Source organism: Cetorhinus maximus, chromosome 8 (genome assembly GCF_964194155.1).
Source record: "Cetorhinus maximus chromosome 8, sCetMax3.hap1.1, whole genome shotgun sequence".
Classification (NCBI taxonomy): domain Eukaryota; kingdom Metazoa; phylum Chordata; class Chondrichthyes; order Lamniformes; family Cetorhinidae; genus Cetorhinus; species Cetorhinus maximus.
This window is the reverse complement of record NC_135886.1, coordinates 121498851-121513743: the sequence shown is the minus strand read 5'-3', so window position 1 is coordinate 121513743 and position 14893 is coordinate 121498851. Positions and strand designations below refer to the sequence as shown.

At 40.4% G+C, this 14893-nt stretch overlaps 1 protein-coding gene across 3 annotated transcripts in view; it reads right to left on the bottom strand.

Moving 5' to 3' along the window:
• chrdl2 (chordin-like 2) overlaps nt 1–14893 on the bottom strand; it is a 62567-nt gene that overhangs the window by 36820 nt on the left and 10854 nt on the right. For all 3 annotated transcript variants that reach the window (XM_078547517.1, XM_078547516.1, XM_078547515.1), the window contains 3 exons: nt 8689–8834; nt 3458–3551; nt 1983–2050 (listed from right to left, as the gene is read on the bottom strand). In XM_078547517.1, the coding sequence (XP_078403643.1) occupies nt 1983–2050; nt 3458–3551; nt 8689–8834 (308 nt within the window). The remainder of the gene's footprint in view (nt 1–1982; nt 2051–3457; nt 3552–8688; nt 8835–14893) is intronic.

The window sequence follows — 14893 nt, the reverse complement described above, 5'->3', positions numbered from 1 at the left end:
GTAAACAAGCTGTGCTAACAGTGGGTAGACTGTCTCCAGGTCTCACAGGGAGGTGTTAGGAATGTTAGGTTTGTAAGTGGTTATACTTTAAACTGTCTATCTAATTCCAAGTTAGAATGGAGTTGGGGGTCAGAGGGTAGCTAATTAGCATTTCTACCTGGATACAAGGCCCATGTCATTAACATTGCCATGGAGATGGGCTTTGATAGAGCAAGAATCCATCAGAAGCCATTGTAGTATCAGCTTATAGGTTTCTTAAGATATCTCTGAACCTCACAGACAGATCAGTTTTCAAGAATCTGAGAGAGAGTAGAGGGGTGCGGGGGGAGAGAGAGAGAGCAAGAGCGAGAGAGAGAGAGCAGAGAATTAGAGGCATTCACCATGCAGAATGCAGGTGGGAGCTTGCGCTTGGATTGAAGAGGCCAAATTTGAGAGTATTTAAATAAGGCTGGAGGATTTGCCTAGCTTTGGCTAGAGGGAGGAATTTCCAGGGCAACCATCGCCGTGAAGGTCAGGGATTATAAGTTACCTGACTGGAAAAGGAAAAAGGAAGCAAGCCATTGGGAGCTGAGCAAGTCTTGGACTGGTTCCTGGGGAATGAAATGTCCACTTAAGAGGCAGAGTAAAGTATAACCATTGACTCTGATTTCTGGTCATTTTAAAAGTTTAAATGGGTGACTTTTCTAAGTTCAGAGCTAAAGTTGTCTACAAAAATAGTGTTTGGTCAATGTTCTTTTTAGTTTGTTTGTTATAATAAATAGCCCTAAAACTTTAAATTCTGTCGTGTGATCCTTTCAGTCAGTCACTGGGAATTCATATATCCTTTTAAAAGTTAGCGGTGTCTACAAGGATTGTAATAACAGAGGTTAGTCCACCATGATTGCTGTAAGTACCAGTAGAACATCTGCATTGTTCTAGCAGTGAATGACAGCTATCATAACCCAAATGCCTTTTTAGACAATTTTGTCTTTTATCCCTCCTTTTTTGAAATTACCGATTAGTCTGAGATAGGTTTCACAGATGGCACATTGGTACATTGCCAAAAACCGTTTCTAGACAATAGTACCAGGAGTCAGTTTGACCACTTATATGCTCACCATATCCATGCACACTTTCCGCCAAGAATCAGTGGATGATGATCAGGCACCTGGAATGATTTTTTTTCCTTTCCCTGCCCTATGGGCACTGAGGGTAATTTTAGCACCTGCCAATTGGAGGATCCAAAGTTGCATTCTTTGTCAGTTAGTTTAAATTAATTCTAAAATTTACGTTCCAGCTACCCACATGTAGCTAAGTTTATTGACAAAAAGTGTTTTTAGCATCAAAAGACTTGACATTTTTTCCTGACCTGCAACATGGTCTTCAGAGTTTCCCAGAGTGAAGGGAGTTGGTACAAAGTCTCAGAGGAGTGGAGAGTACAAACAGTATGAAGAGATTACTGAAAGAGGGTGGAACAAGGCCATGCAATGATTCTGATGAAATCTTCAAACCTAAAGCCTGTCATTGAAACCCTGAGAACTGGTTTGAATGACCAGTTTCCATGATTGCTGCTAGTGTATACACAAGAACCTACCAGTTTAATCATTTTGAATGATTAATGAACACATTATCAATATTTGATGAAAAATATCTTGTGGATTAAACAACAATCAAACCACCTTATACCAAATGGTCTCCATCTGTGCTGAAAATCTTTATGTCTCTTTGAGACATCGAAACTAGACAAGTGTGCCAATAGCAAATTGGTCACAACACACTGACTCCATGCAAAGAGAATCTGTGTAACCTGCTTACTTCACTTGATTCTTAAGATCAATGACTTGGAAGGTGTGGCATACTTAAAAAGAAGAATATTTGTATGTATGGCTTGTATGTATTTTTTTACTGTTTTGTGTGAAATGGTGCTTGTTAGTTTGACTGCTAATTGTTTTGAAACATCATCTCCAATTTAATCTGAGGAACTGTGTACAGTATATACGTACCGCTTCCCTGTTGGATGCTGGGCGGAATATCTCTGCTTCAGATGTGTCCCATGAGGAGTCTCCTTCTCCTGTCAACAATGTACATATCTTCAGAGGTAGGAAACATACTGGCCTCTTTGAGTAAATCACCAGTTAACATATTTCTTTGGGAAATACTCTGCCTCATTAGGAGGCATTCAACAAGGAGAAGCAATAAGTGCCAACAGACTGAAAACTCATCAGTACTTTCGACATCGGTAATTTATGAGATCAATTATAATGTACATTGTAAATTCCCACCTCCCAGAGTTTGCATATTTAGTCAATAAACATATTGCTTTATTTTCTACAAATCTAGTCTTTTTGTGAAAGAGCGACAAATCATTTTGAGGATGGAGATGAGTCAGTCTTTTCTCTTCATTTTAAGAGTGGCATGCAGAAGTGATTACATTGACAGGGTAGAAGCTGAGAGAATGTTTCCCTTTGTAGGGGAATCTAGAACTAGGAGGCATAGTTTCAAAAAAAAAAGGGTTTCCCATTTAAGACGGAGAAAAGGAGGAATTCCTTCTCTCAGGGGGTCATTTGTGTTTGGAATGCTCTTCCCCAGTGAGACTAGGTCATTGAATGTATTCAAGGTTGAGTTAGACAAATTTTTGATTGACAAGAAAGTCAAGCGTTATGGTGGGCAGGCAGGAAAGTGGAGTTAGGCTACAATCAGATCAGCCCTGATCTTATTGATTGGCAGAGCTGACTCAGGGGGCCAAATGGCTTACTCCTGCTCTGATTTTTTATGCAAACATACAAATTAGGAGTGGGAGTAAGCCATCCGGCCCCTCAAGTCTGCTCCACCATTCAATAAGATCATGTCTGATCTAATTGTGGCCTCAATTCCACATTCCGCCTACCCCTTGTTAGTCAAGAATCTATCTACCTCTGCCTTAAAAATAGTCATTAACCCTGCCTCCACTGCTCTGTGGGAAAGAGAGTTCCAAAGATTCTTATGTTCGGGTACATTGTTTTGATTAGTCCCATTGCATTTTCTGTTCATCAAAGTATTTTCTTTACTTTCAAATGCTTTTTGATAATGATGGCCCTTTAAATTCCGGCCGGAGGGAGACATGAGATGAGGTAAGGTTAATCTTAGCTCAGTTCCTGGTGGACATGAATCTACAACACAAAATCACTATGATTTGTTACTAATTTAGACTAAATTAGCGATCTCAATCAGAGAGCTTACAGGCACAATTGGAGTTGCTTATCTGAGGATTTAGATTGTCTGAGGATTTACTTTGAGCACTGTTCTGGCAAAGTAGAGGGAATGTTACTCAACATGTGGTACATGTCATACCTGATCTGAAATTGCTTGACACTGACTCAAGGTGTCAAATGTTGGACAAATGTTGCATTCCGTAATGAGTACAAAATGGACAAAATGCTTATATAAAATTTATGTATATGCATATATAAGTAGAAACATGTGAAGTTCTAGAAATTACCTCTGCAAACTTGGCAACAAGAGTCAGGAACAGTTATTGGGAATGGACAGGTCAGCTTTGGGCATGTCCTCAAGCCACAGTACACGTTTCCTTCCTTCACATCAAAGAAAAGAAGAAACCATTAACTTTTCAAGCCCACAGGAGCATTCCTACACTGTTACGAAAAATAGTTTCAGCACAAACACTTTATAACACTGACGCACTGTCATAGTAGTAGTGAACATCACAAGTACAGTTTCACTAGAACTCACCCAGTCAGATTTCAATATTTAAATGGAATTGTTTTTTGTTGCATCTGCAAATACACTGAATTACGATTTTCACAGAAAATTGAGTAGAATCATAGCACATGATCCATATAATGCAAAGAAAAAATAGTGTTTGAATAATTGGGCGTAATTATTAATGTACAAACTTGTAGAAGGTGATCCTCAAAACACCAATAAAAACCCATGTAATAAAACCAGAATTTTACTTCTGTCTTAACAATGCATGATGATAAGACAACATTGGGGGCTATTAGCTTTGATGGGCCACATGGCATCCTTCAGTGCCAGCAAAAACTATGATTAAATTTACAGTATAAAATCATTCAATAAGACATTATTGTTTAATAATATTGGAATCCAATGTAGTTTCTCCCCTCAAAATCCATATAATAGATTTCAGTCTTTGGTTTGCACTAAAGAAAATTCAAGATGCCAAAATTCATTTTGGGGGAGAGAGGTAGGCACCCAATCACATAATCTGATGAGGATTTTAAACCAACTGATATTCTAGCATCATTATTCCTCAACAGGGATTAATCAGAAATGTTATACATCTGAATATTTTATCTTATATTGTGCAGAAGTAAAATATATATAAACAGAATATTTAGTGGTGATTTTTGAAATATTGGAATTCTATGTTTAATATACAATGCAATGTGTTGACAAGTGCAACCACTTTCTAATACTTCACTATAAAAATTAATGTCTGCAATCAATTTACTTGCCACTTATTCTTAAATCATATTATGTTTTAAAGTACTTGTTTTAATATTCTGTGTTAAATACTCAACATAGTTATTTATAAACTATTAAAGAGTCATATATCTAGAAATGGCAATCAAATCATCATTGTTTGTCAGCACTTGGTTGGCACAACAGCTTAATGGTGCTACAAAATCTTTTAGAATGTCCATGGACTAAGCAGTCCCTTTTACTGTTCTTAGACAGGTGCAGGGTACTATTAGGCTTTTAATATATCTGTTAGTAGATGTTGATAAAATGTTTCCCCTACAATTATTTCTTAATAATTTTTATATAAAGCAATTACAAAGTATTTACAACACAGGAACAGGCCATTCAGCCCAACAGATCCATGCTGGTGTTTATGCTTCACATGAGCTTCCTCCAAGCTCTCTGCTTTATTGTGAGAAAAAATATTCAGAAGGTTTGAGTCTTTCTTTTCAGCTAATGTCTTCTAAACATCATAAATAACAAAAGGATAAAAATCCCTTAAATGGACTCATGGGTGAAGGTAACACTTTTACTATTAAACCACACAAACACAGAAGATCCTAGATTTGATTCTGCTCTCTGTTAACTTAGCTGATCTTTGCTCTAGAAGAGTCCGGGTCCTACAATTGGTCATAATATTCCTGGAACTATGGAAGAGAAAATAACTCAGCTAGGGGTCCTGTTCCTGATCATATTTTAGGGATTCTTGACCTTGGAGGGAGCAGACATTTCCTGAAATTGTTTATTGTCATTGGCATAAAAAGTTACTAAGCTGACATTTTTTAACATTACTGTTTTAATATTAACTGTTTTTTACCTAAAAATGTGTAATTGGGGAGTTATTTTTTATTTCTAGCCCTTTTTAGATCTCATTAATGAGCTTTCAGAAAACAAGGTGTTTGTTGTCTATTGGGGAGCTTAAAATAACCAGGTAGTGGCTGCAAGAGCAGATCAGAGGCTCAGAATCCTGCGGTGAACAACTCACCACCTGACTTCCCAAAGCCTGTCCACCATCTCAAGGCACAATTCAGGAGTGTGATGGAATACTCTCCACTTGCCTGGATGAATGCAACTCTAATGACACTCAAGGAGCTTGACACCATCCAGAACAAAGCAGCACGCTTGATTGGCACCATATCCACAAACATTCACTCCCTCCACCACCAACAAACAGTGGTAGCAGTGTGTACCAGCTACAAGATGCACTGCAGAAACTCACCAAGGCTTCTTAGGAAGCATCTTCCAAACTCACGACTGCTACCATCTAGAAGGACAAGGGCAGTAGATAGATGGGAACACCACTACCTGGAAGTTCCCATCCAAGCCACTTACCACCCTGACTTGGAAATATATCACCATTCCTTTACTGTCGCTGGGTTAAAATCTTGAAACTCCCTCCCTAACAGCACTGTGGGTGTACCTACACCACAGGGACTGTAGCGGTTTAAGAAGGCAGCTCACCACCATTTTCTCAAGGGCAATTTGGGATGGGCAATAAATGCTGGCCTAGCCAGTGGCGCCCACATCCTGTAAATGAATTTTAAAAGTAGTAAGCAATTAAGTTTCCTGATGAGCTGGAGTTAATTTAGTGAAGCTGCTAATTTACCCTGGCAGAGTATCCTTTCAGTATGAATGTTGCTGCAATTGTTATATTCACTGTTTCTCTTGGTGGGAGAATTTTGTCTGGGAGTGTAGATACCCACGTGTGAAATCAAATGCTTCAAAGTTTGGGTCTTTAAGTTAAGACAAGTGCAAGGACGGCCAGAATTAACTAATAAATCATTTTAAATATGACTTTCAATGCAACCTGCACATGCAGATCATGCACAACACTTCAAAGCTTGAATTATAGGTGACTCTCTGTTTCTAAATTCAATGGAAGTTGATTGTCTGCACAACAGGAAATATTTTGGTTCTATCGCCATATATCCATAAATCATTCTTTCAAAATCGAAAAATGGCATGTCAGGAAATTGAGCTGTCCAAATTTACTGCTCGGTCAATTTTTCCACAGCTTTCCGCTTTCTGGAGCTAGACTAATATCCTTGATCCTTACTTTATTAGTGAAGTGGCCATTAAGCCACTCAAGAGGCAAAAAAACATTATTGCCAGCAGGTCGTGATTGGCCAGGTTATTGCTGGCAGGCCTAACAAGAGCTTATAGAATGAACTCAGCCACCAAACAAAAACCTAAAGTAATTAGCAATTTAATTCCCTCCTGTTAAAATAAGCAAAGTATCACCAAATAGATCAGTGGCTTCTAAAGGTGTAAAAGTGACCCAAATGAAGGCAGGATAAGAGTTGGCACGAGGGCCCATATAGCGAAATAGTCTGCTCACACATCAATGACTGCCTTTGGGGTGAGGTATCAGAGAAATGCTCACATGCCTGGACCTATATCCAGTAAGAGTCAGTGGGGTTTCAAGAAAAGATGAAGGGAGAGACCGGGGGACCAAAACAGAGGCGTATGGCTCGAGAATGCTATCTGTAATCCTTTTGAAGGTCACAACATATTGCATAGGTATTGCTTCAAATATCCATTTAAGAGAAATATTATAGATTAGATTTTGCTGCATGAGAAATTCTGCATCTCTTTGAGTAAATATGAGTCAGAATCATAACCCTTTGTATCTGTTGACTGTCATTTCATTGAACAATATTGTACACATTAGGTCACAAAAAAATGAGACCACAACCTTTCAATTGCCTGAATTAGCATCGCTTGCCTTGCACAAGAAAATGTATCATTGTAATTAAACCTTCAAAATGTTGAAAGAGTAATACTTTTGTGCAGAAACTGGGCTTCTATTTTGTGTTGTTAAGCAGTATTTGACCTCAGGCTGAAGAGAGGTGGAGTCTGCTGCAGAGGATATTCTCAGTGGTATATATGACTTGGAGCCAATTTGAACATAACTATGTTCCAGTCTTTTGTCTTGTTTTTCTTAAGAATAAGCTTTTTTTTTAAAATATTTGTGCCAAGCATATTTTTAAAGCTTTAGGCAATCTATTGTACCTGATAGATGACATTACTACAGAATAGCACACCTGCAACAAAATGTATTACCGCGCAGTAAAACCGTTCAATGATACGTGAATCCAATAGGTAAAAGTTGCTCGTTGTGTTCGACTTGCTTCTAATCAACTCCCACCAGCTTCTTTTAGATTCCCGTTGCTTGTCCGGGTGTGAACAGAGTTAATTTATGCCCTCATTTTTTTTTCGCGCAAAAGTAAATATAAAAAGAAAGCTCTGTGCGACGCCCGCCCTAATAGCTTGGCTAACATGACATGTTTCTATTAATTTGGCGCCATCAATTTGGCATTCCCGACACTCTAGCGAGTGAAAAACAATCTCGCAAATAAATTTCCATAAGCCAACGTGTGTTTTGGCACCTCATTGCGGGAGTAGTACTGGGGACTCGAAAATTCAACATGTAAAAACTGCAAGGGATTGCTCAGGCTGGAAGTGCAACATGCCTATTCAGCGGTTTCTATGAGGTTTTTATTCGTTTTTTTTTAAATCTAGACCCACATCCCGTTATTTCAAACTATATCAAGCTACAGAGATATAATTGCTCAAGACTCAGTTGCTTACTTTCCATTGTAATGTCGATGGCGAACAAGGTCGGGTATTATTTAAAAGAGCAGCAGTCAAATTAATTTGTGATACACAGGCTTTAGCTACAAACAAAACTCAATGTGATACTGTGAACCAGGTAAAGATAAACCATCATTCTGACTGGTGATTTGTGTTCTACCTTTTTTACCTACTTGTCAAGGCTCCTCCATAAGCACTTCACCAACCCAGCATCTCTACCATCTAGAAGGACAAGGGCAGAAGATGCATGGGAACACCACCACGTGCAAGATCCCAACCAAGCCACTCACCATCCTGACTTGGAAATATATCGCCCTTCCTTCACTGTTGCTGGGTCAAAATCTTGAACTCCCTCCCTAACAGCACTGTGGCTGTACCTACACCAAATGGACTTCAGCGGTTCAAGAAGGCAGCTCACCACCACCTTCTCAAGGGCAATCAGGCCTAGCCAGCTACACCATATCCCATGAATGATTTTTTTTTTCCAAAAAGCACAGATGTATAAAAAGTATAAAGACTACTTGAGATTGCGTTAAAATGCTGGTAAACGAATATGTGGTGTGAGTTCTCTGGTCAGGATGAAGGTTTGTTTTCAATCCATCTGTGGCGATCCTTGGCAGAATGGGTACCTACCGAGCAGCTGCACTGTGCACATTGGTTTGGATGCCGGGACAGAAATAGCCCATCAGCCACGAACATCTCTCCATGTTGATAGCTGGTGCCATTATATTCACATGATTTCCCGATGATTTTAGCAGCTGCCGGAATATGATGCTCTTCTGTATTGGAGAGGGGAGGAAATGGCATTAAAAATGGCACATATCCACATCAAATCATTTACAATCAATCAAGACACAGCAATGAATAGTCACTTAATCCAATGTGGTTCAGATATGTCTTCACAAAAAATACACCTGCACATTGCATCAGTGGTATCCGTGTGTGCTAAAGATTGAAAGAACTTGCATTTTTATAGCGCCTTTCATAACTTTAGTTCTCCCAAAGCGATTTACTTTGGAAGTGCAGTCACTGCTACAATGTTACACCTACTTTATGATAAGTACAGTGTGCACCACACTACAAGGTATGTTATACTTACAAATCCCGAAATGCACTGTCTAGCTGCTTGGCATAACGCTCTCCTACATACCTATATTTTATTATTCAGCCTCTGTTTTATTAGCCAATCATTATCTGTTGGACTGGGATATACCTCGGAATTGATATTGAAAATATTGCTGCTATATATAAGCAAAAATGTCACGCACAAACCGTTCAAGAGGTCGCCCTGCGTGTGGCGGAGGGAACGGCCGCATTCAGCAGAATTTGCTGCATTTTGCAGACTCGTCCAGATTCGCCGCCAGACGTTGCAATGCTCCGAAAAGCTGGTGGGCGTGAGGACGCATTGCAATGTTATGTGCACGTGTCTTCGCTGCACCGGGCGTCTGCGCCGTTGTTAAGTGAGCGGTACAGATGTTTTCTAAAATACCTATCCCTGGAGGGAGTGAGCGTCAATGTGTTTCTAATCAGGCGAGTTATGAGGATCGAACGCGATTGGTGTGTGACGTGTAGTCAGCTAGAAACGGGTGCCAAGCGTCCAACGCGGATGCCAGGAAACGGCCCTCGATGGCAACTAAACAGAGAGAGCAGGAATACTACATTTAAACACATCCCACATTCCCCGAAAAAGCAGAGTCCTATAAAATCAACATTTATTATATTTGATTCGTTTTGTGACGGCTTTACTAGCTCTGTAGCAGAATTTAAACGACTTGAATAAATTGTGTGTTAGTCCGAATGCAATTGCTACATTATTTTTTCATGCGTTACATAAATGATAAAAGTGTTCAGGTTCAAAGAAGGATACACATAAAGAGGCCGTTCGGCCCATCCTGCCTGTGCTCTTTAGTAAAACTCCCATTCCTCTTTCTTTTAAATATGACCATTGAATCTGCTTCTGCTGTCCATTGAGACAGTACATTCCAGATCACAACAACTCACTATGTTAAAAAAAAAATCCTCCTGTCCCTCTGATTGTTTTCTCTATTCTCTTAACCCTATGTCCTCTGGTTACTGACCCTTCTGCCACGGAAAGTTTCTCCTCTATCAAAACCATTCCAAGGATTTTGAAAACCTGTATCAAAGCACCTTTTAACCTTCTGTACTCCAAGGGGAGCACCTTCAGCTTCTCCGGCCTCCCCAAGTAACTGAAGTCCCTAGTTCCTGGTGCCATTTTAGTAAATCTCCACTCTTAAAGTGTGTTGCCCAAAATGGAACCCACAACCTGAGATGTAATCAATGTATTGGCATAACCTCCATGGTTTTGCACTCCATGCCACTAATAATAAAGCCAAGAATTCAATTTGCATCCTTAAACAGTCTTTTCAGCTTACCTTCAAAGATTGTGTACATACATGCCCAGGTCTCGCTGTTGTTGCACTCCCTTTTAGATCATTTAGTTTATATTGTCCCTCGTCATTCTTCCTATCAAAATGCATCACTTCTCTGTATTCAATTTCATCTGCCTTTGTCTGCACATTTCATTGGGCTATGTCCTCCTGAGGTCGGTTAATAACCTTCTCATTTTTTGAACTATGGGCGGGATGTTCCAGCCCTGACACCAGTGGACATTGCACAGGCAGGACAGGAAAAATTGGAGAGCTGTAAAAGGTCAATGGCTCTCCAAATTTTACCGTCCCGCCCGTAACGATGTCCACCGGTGTCAGGGCTGGAAAATCCCGTCCAACATTCCTGAGTTTTGTGACATCTGCAGACTTTGAAATTGTACCCTGTATTTCCAAGTCCAGGTCATTAATATATATCAAAAGAACGGTATTCCTAATATCAACCCCTGTAGAACACCACTGTATACTTTCCTCGAGTCTGAAATACAACTTGCACCACTCCGCACTGCTGTCCCTTTGCCAATTTGTAAATACATTCCACTGTCCCTTTAATTCCACAGGCTTTAATTTTGCATAAAGTTAATCTTAAGTGGAATCCAGTGGTACTTTATCAAATACTTGATTAAAAATCTATAAACACAGCATCAACTATGCTACCCTCATCAGCCCTTTGTTCACCAAAAAATTCAATCAAGTTTGTCAAAAATGATTTGCCTTTAGCAAATCTGTACTGACTTTCATTAATGTGCCAATAGTTTTCCAAATGTCAATTCATTTTTTTGTGAACTATTGTCGCTAAAGTTTTCCACACCAACGACATTAGGCTAACAGGCCTTTAATTGCCGGATTTATCCCTCTCCCTAATGAAGAACACTTGCAACAGCTTATAGATTGGTTCTCCTGGGCCTGCAAGGAGTTTGCACTGACAATCAGCATCAGGAAGACCAAAGTTATGGACCAGGATGTAGAGATTCCACCTTCCATCAGCATTGACAACCCACTTTGAAGGTCATCGACAGCTTCTCATACCTTGAATCAACAATAACCAGCAACCTGCCCCTTGATGCTGAAACCAGCACCATGATTGTCAAGGCCTCAGCTGTCACGTCAAAGTTGAGAAGTCAAGTGTGGGCCAACAGCAAACTAACTGAAAATACAAAGCTCCGTGTGTACCAGACTTGTGTTCTCAGCACCCTCCTTTACAGAAGCAAGGCATGGACAACTTTTGCAAGTCAAGAAAAGTTCTTGAACAGCTTTCACCGCCACTGCTTCAGAAAAATACTTGGAATCTCCTGAAAGGACATAATGCCGAATATGGAAGTACACCAGTGTGCAGGGATCCCCAGCATGTTTGCCCTCTTGAGTCAGCAGTGACTCACTATGTGAGCTGAATGGGTGACAGCCACATCCCCAAAGACATGCTGTATGACGAGCTTGGTATGAGAAGACCAACAGGTCGCCCATGTCTGCGGTGCAAGGATGTCTGTAAGCAAGGCTTCAAGTTGACCAGGGTTGGAATCGATGCATGGGAACTCCTTGCTGCTAACCGGAATGCCTGGAGGCAAGCAGTGAGGAAGGGCGTGGAAAATGCAGAGGGTAAAGGAAACAACCAGATGACGGAAAAGAGAGCCCGCCAGAAGGAAAAACATCAGTGGGCTTTGGGCCAAGGCTCTTCATCTGTGCCATCTGCAGAAGGGACTGCCAGTCATGAATTGGCCTCTATAGCCACAGCAGACAATGCTCAATCCAGAAGTGACACATGCCTTGGGCATAGTCCATCGTCTCCCCAGACAGATGGTTGTCATTACATTGCACTACATTACATATCCCTCTCCCTTTTTTGACCCAGGATGTAACATTTGCAATCCTGCCATCCTCTGAAGCTATTCCCACACCTAAGAATGATTGGAAGGATGTGGCTAGAGCCTCCACCATTTTGACTTTTACTCCTTCAGAAACCTAGATGCTAGAGTGGATGATGTTTCTGTTTGATTGCTGCCAACCTTTTAAGTTCCTCCTCTTCAATATTTTTATCCTATCCAATATCAATAGCGCCTCTTTCTTTACTGCTACATTGGCAGCATCCTCTTCACTAGTAAAGCTAGATGCAAAGTTCATTTAGTATCTCAGCCATGCCCCCTGACTCCACAAGATAATCTCCTTTTTGGCTCCTTATTGGCCCCACCCTTCACTGATTATCCTTTTACTAATTATATGTATATAAAAGACATTTGGATTCCCTGTTATATTACTGCTGATCTATTCTTATACTCTCTCTCTGCCCTTCTTATAACACTTTTTTGATCTACTCTGTACTTTTTGTATTCAGCTTGGTTCTCTACTTGCTATCTATTTACTAGCAGCCTCACATTTGTCATAAACCTCCTTTTTTGTTTCATTTTATTCTCTATATCTTTAATCATCCATGGAGCTCCAGCTTTGGATGTCATTCTTTCTCCACTTGTAGGCTTTTGCCTAATCTGTACCAGAACTAAAGTAAAAGCAGAACTACTCTGATGAAGGGTCATCTTCAACCTGAAACAGTAAATCTATTTCTCTCTCCACCTGCTGAGTATTTCCAGCATTTTATGTTTTTAATTACAGATTTCCAGCATCTGCAGTATTTTATTTCTGTACCTGAACTATCTCCTTTTTGAAGGCCTCCCATTGTTCAGTTACTATTTTACATACCAACGTTTGATTCAAACCTACCTGGACCAGATCTCATTTTAATTCACTGAAATTATCCCTCTCCAGTTAAGTATTTTTACACTTGATTGTTCTCTGTTCTCTTCCATAAGTATTCAAAATCTGATGATATTGTGATTATCGTTCCCTAAATAGTCACCTATTGAAACATTCCCCATTTGCCCCACTTCATTTCCCATAATTAGATTCAGCGCTGTTTCTTTCCTCATGGGATTGGAAACACATCTAATACACATTTCAGGAAATCTTCCCCCTCTTAGAATCATAGAATGTTACAACACAAAAGGAAGCCTTTTAGCTCATCTAGACCATGCTTGCCCTCTGTAAGAAGAGCTCAGCTAGTTCCACTCCCTTGCCTCTCCACGAAGCCCTGCAAGTTATTTCCCCTTCAGGTGCTTATCCAATTTTCTTTTGAAAGGCCGATTGCATCTGCCTCCACATTCTTACTGCATATTAAACTAATACCTTGCATCTGCCTTCACCAGAGAAGAGGTGCTGCCAATGTAGCAGTAAAGGAGGAGGTAGTATTGATATTAGATGGGCATTCCGGATCCTATTCACTTGCTGCATCAATAAAATTTTCATCATGCAACCGTTGTTTTTTTTGCCAATCACCTTAAATCGGTGTCCTCTGGTTCTCAACCCTTCCATCAGTAAGAACAGTTTCTCTCTATCTTCATTGTCTAGACTCCTCGTGATTTTGAACGCCTTTATCAAATCTCCTCTCTACCTTCTCTTCATTAAGGGAAACACCTCAGATCCTGCTGTCTAACCATATAACTGAAGTCCCTCATCTCCTGAAACCATTCTCATATATATTTCTGCATCCTCTCTAAAGGGCATTCACATCCTTCCTGAAGAGCAGTGCCAAGAATTGGATAAAAAAAATCCTCCAGTTGAGGTTGAGCCAGTGTTTCATGAAGATTTATCAAAGCTTCCTTTTGTACTCTGTGTCTCTATTTATGAAGCCCAAGATTGAGAGGCCATGGGGTGGTGTTACAACTTGGGGATCTTCCAATAAGCCCAGGGGGCTGGTTAAGGAGGGAAATTCCCGCTGCCCATCACCAGCCCACACAGAGAAACTAGCCAGGCTGGTCGCTTGGCATAGGCCTTTTCTGCCACCAGTTAAGTGCATTAATTGCCCACTTAAAGGCCTCAATTGGACCACTAGCCAGCAGGTCACCTGACACCACATCCAGCGCTGGTATAATTGCAGTGGGGACAGGAGCGGCAGGTAAGCAGCAGCAGGCTGCCTCCTGTATTTAACATGGTCCTTGCCTTCAAATCCAACAGCAGGGGAGTGTTAAATCCAGCCCATGTACTCCAAATCCAAAAAATCAAAATTACAAAACACAAGAAATATGAGTAGGAGAAGACCATATGGCTCATTGAGCTTGCTCTACCATTCAATATGATCATGGCTCATCTTAGAATCAACTCCACTCTCCTGCCCGTTCCCCAGTCATAAATATATTTAGTGATGGAGTATCCACAGCCCTCTGGGATAGAGAATTACAAATGTACAACCCTTTGAGTGAAGGAATTTCTCCTCACCTCAGTCCTAAATGATGGTCCCCTTATCCTGAAACTGTAACCCCATGAATCCATCTTTGACTACATACATTTGCCCCATCTGAACCTTCCTATTTCTGAACTCTTATTTGTCCTAGCACGATTTGTCTTTCTTAGTCCTCTGTACACCTTGTTTCTCCTCTAAATTGTTT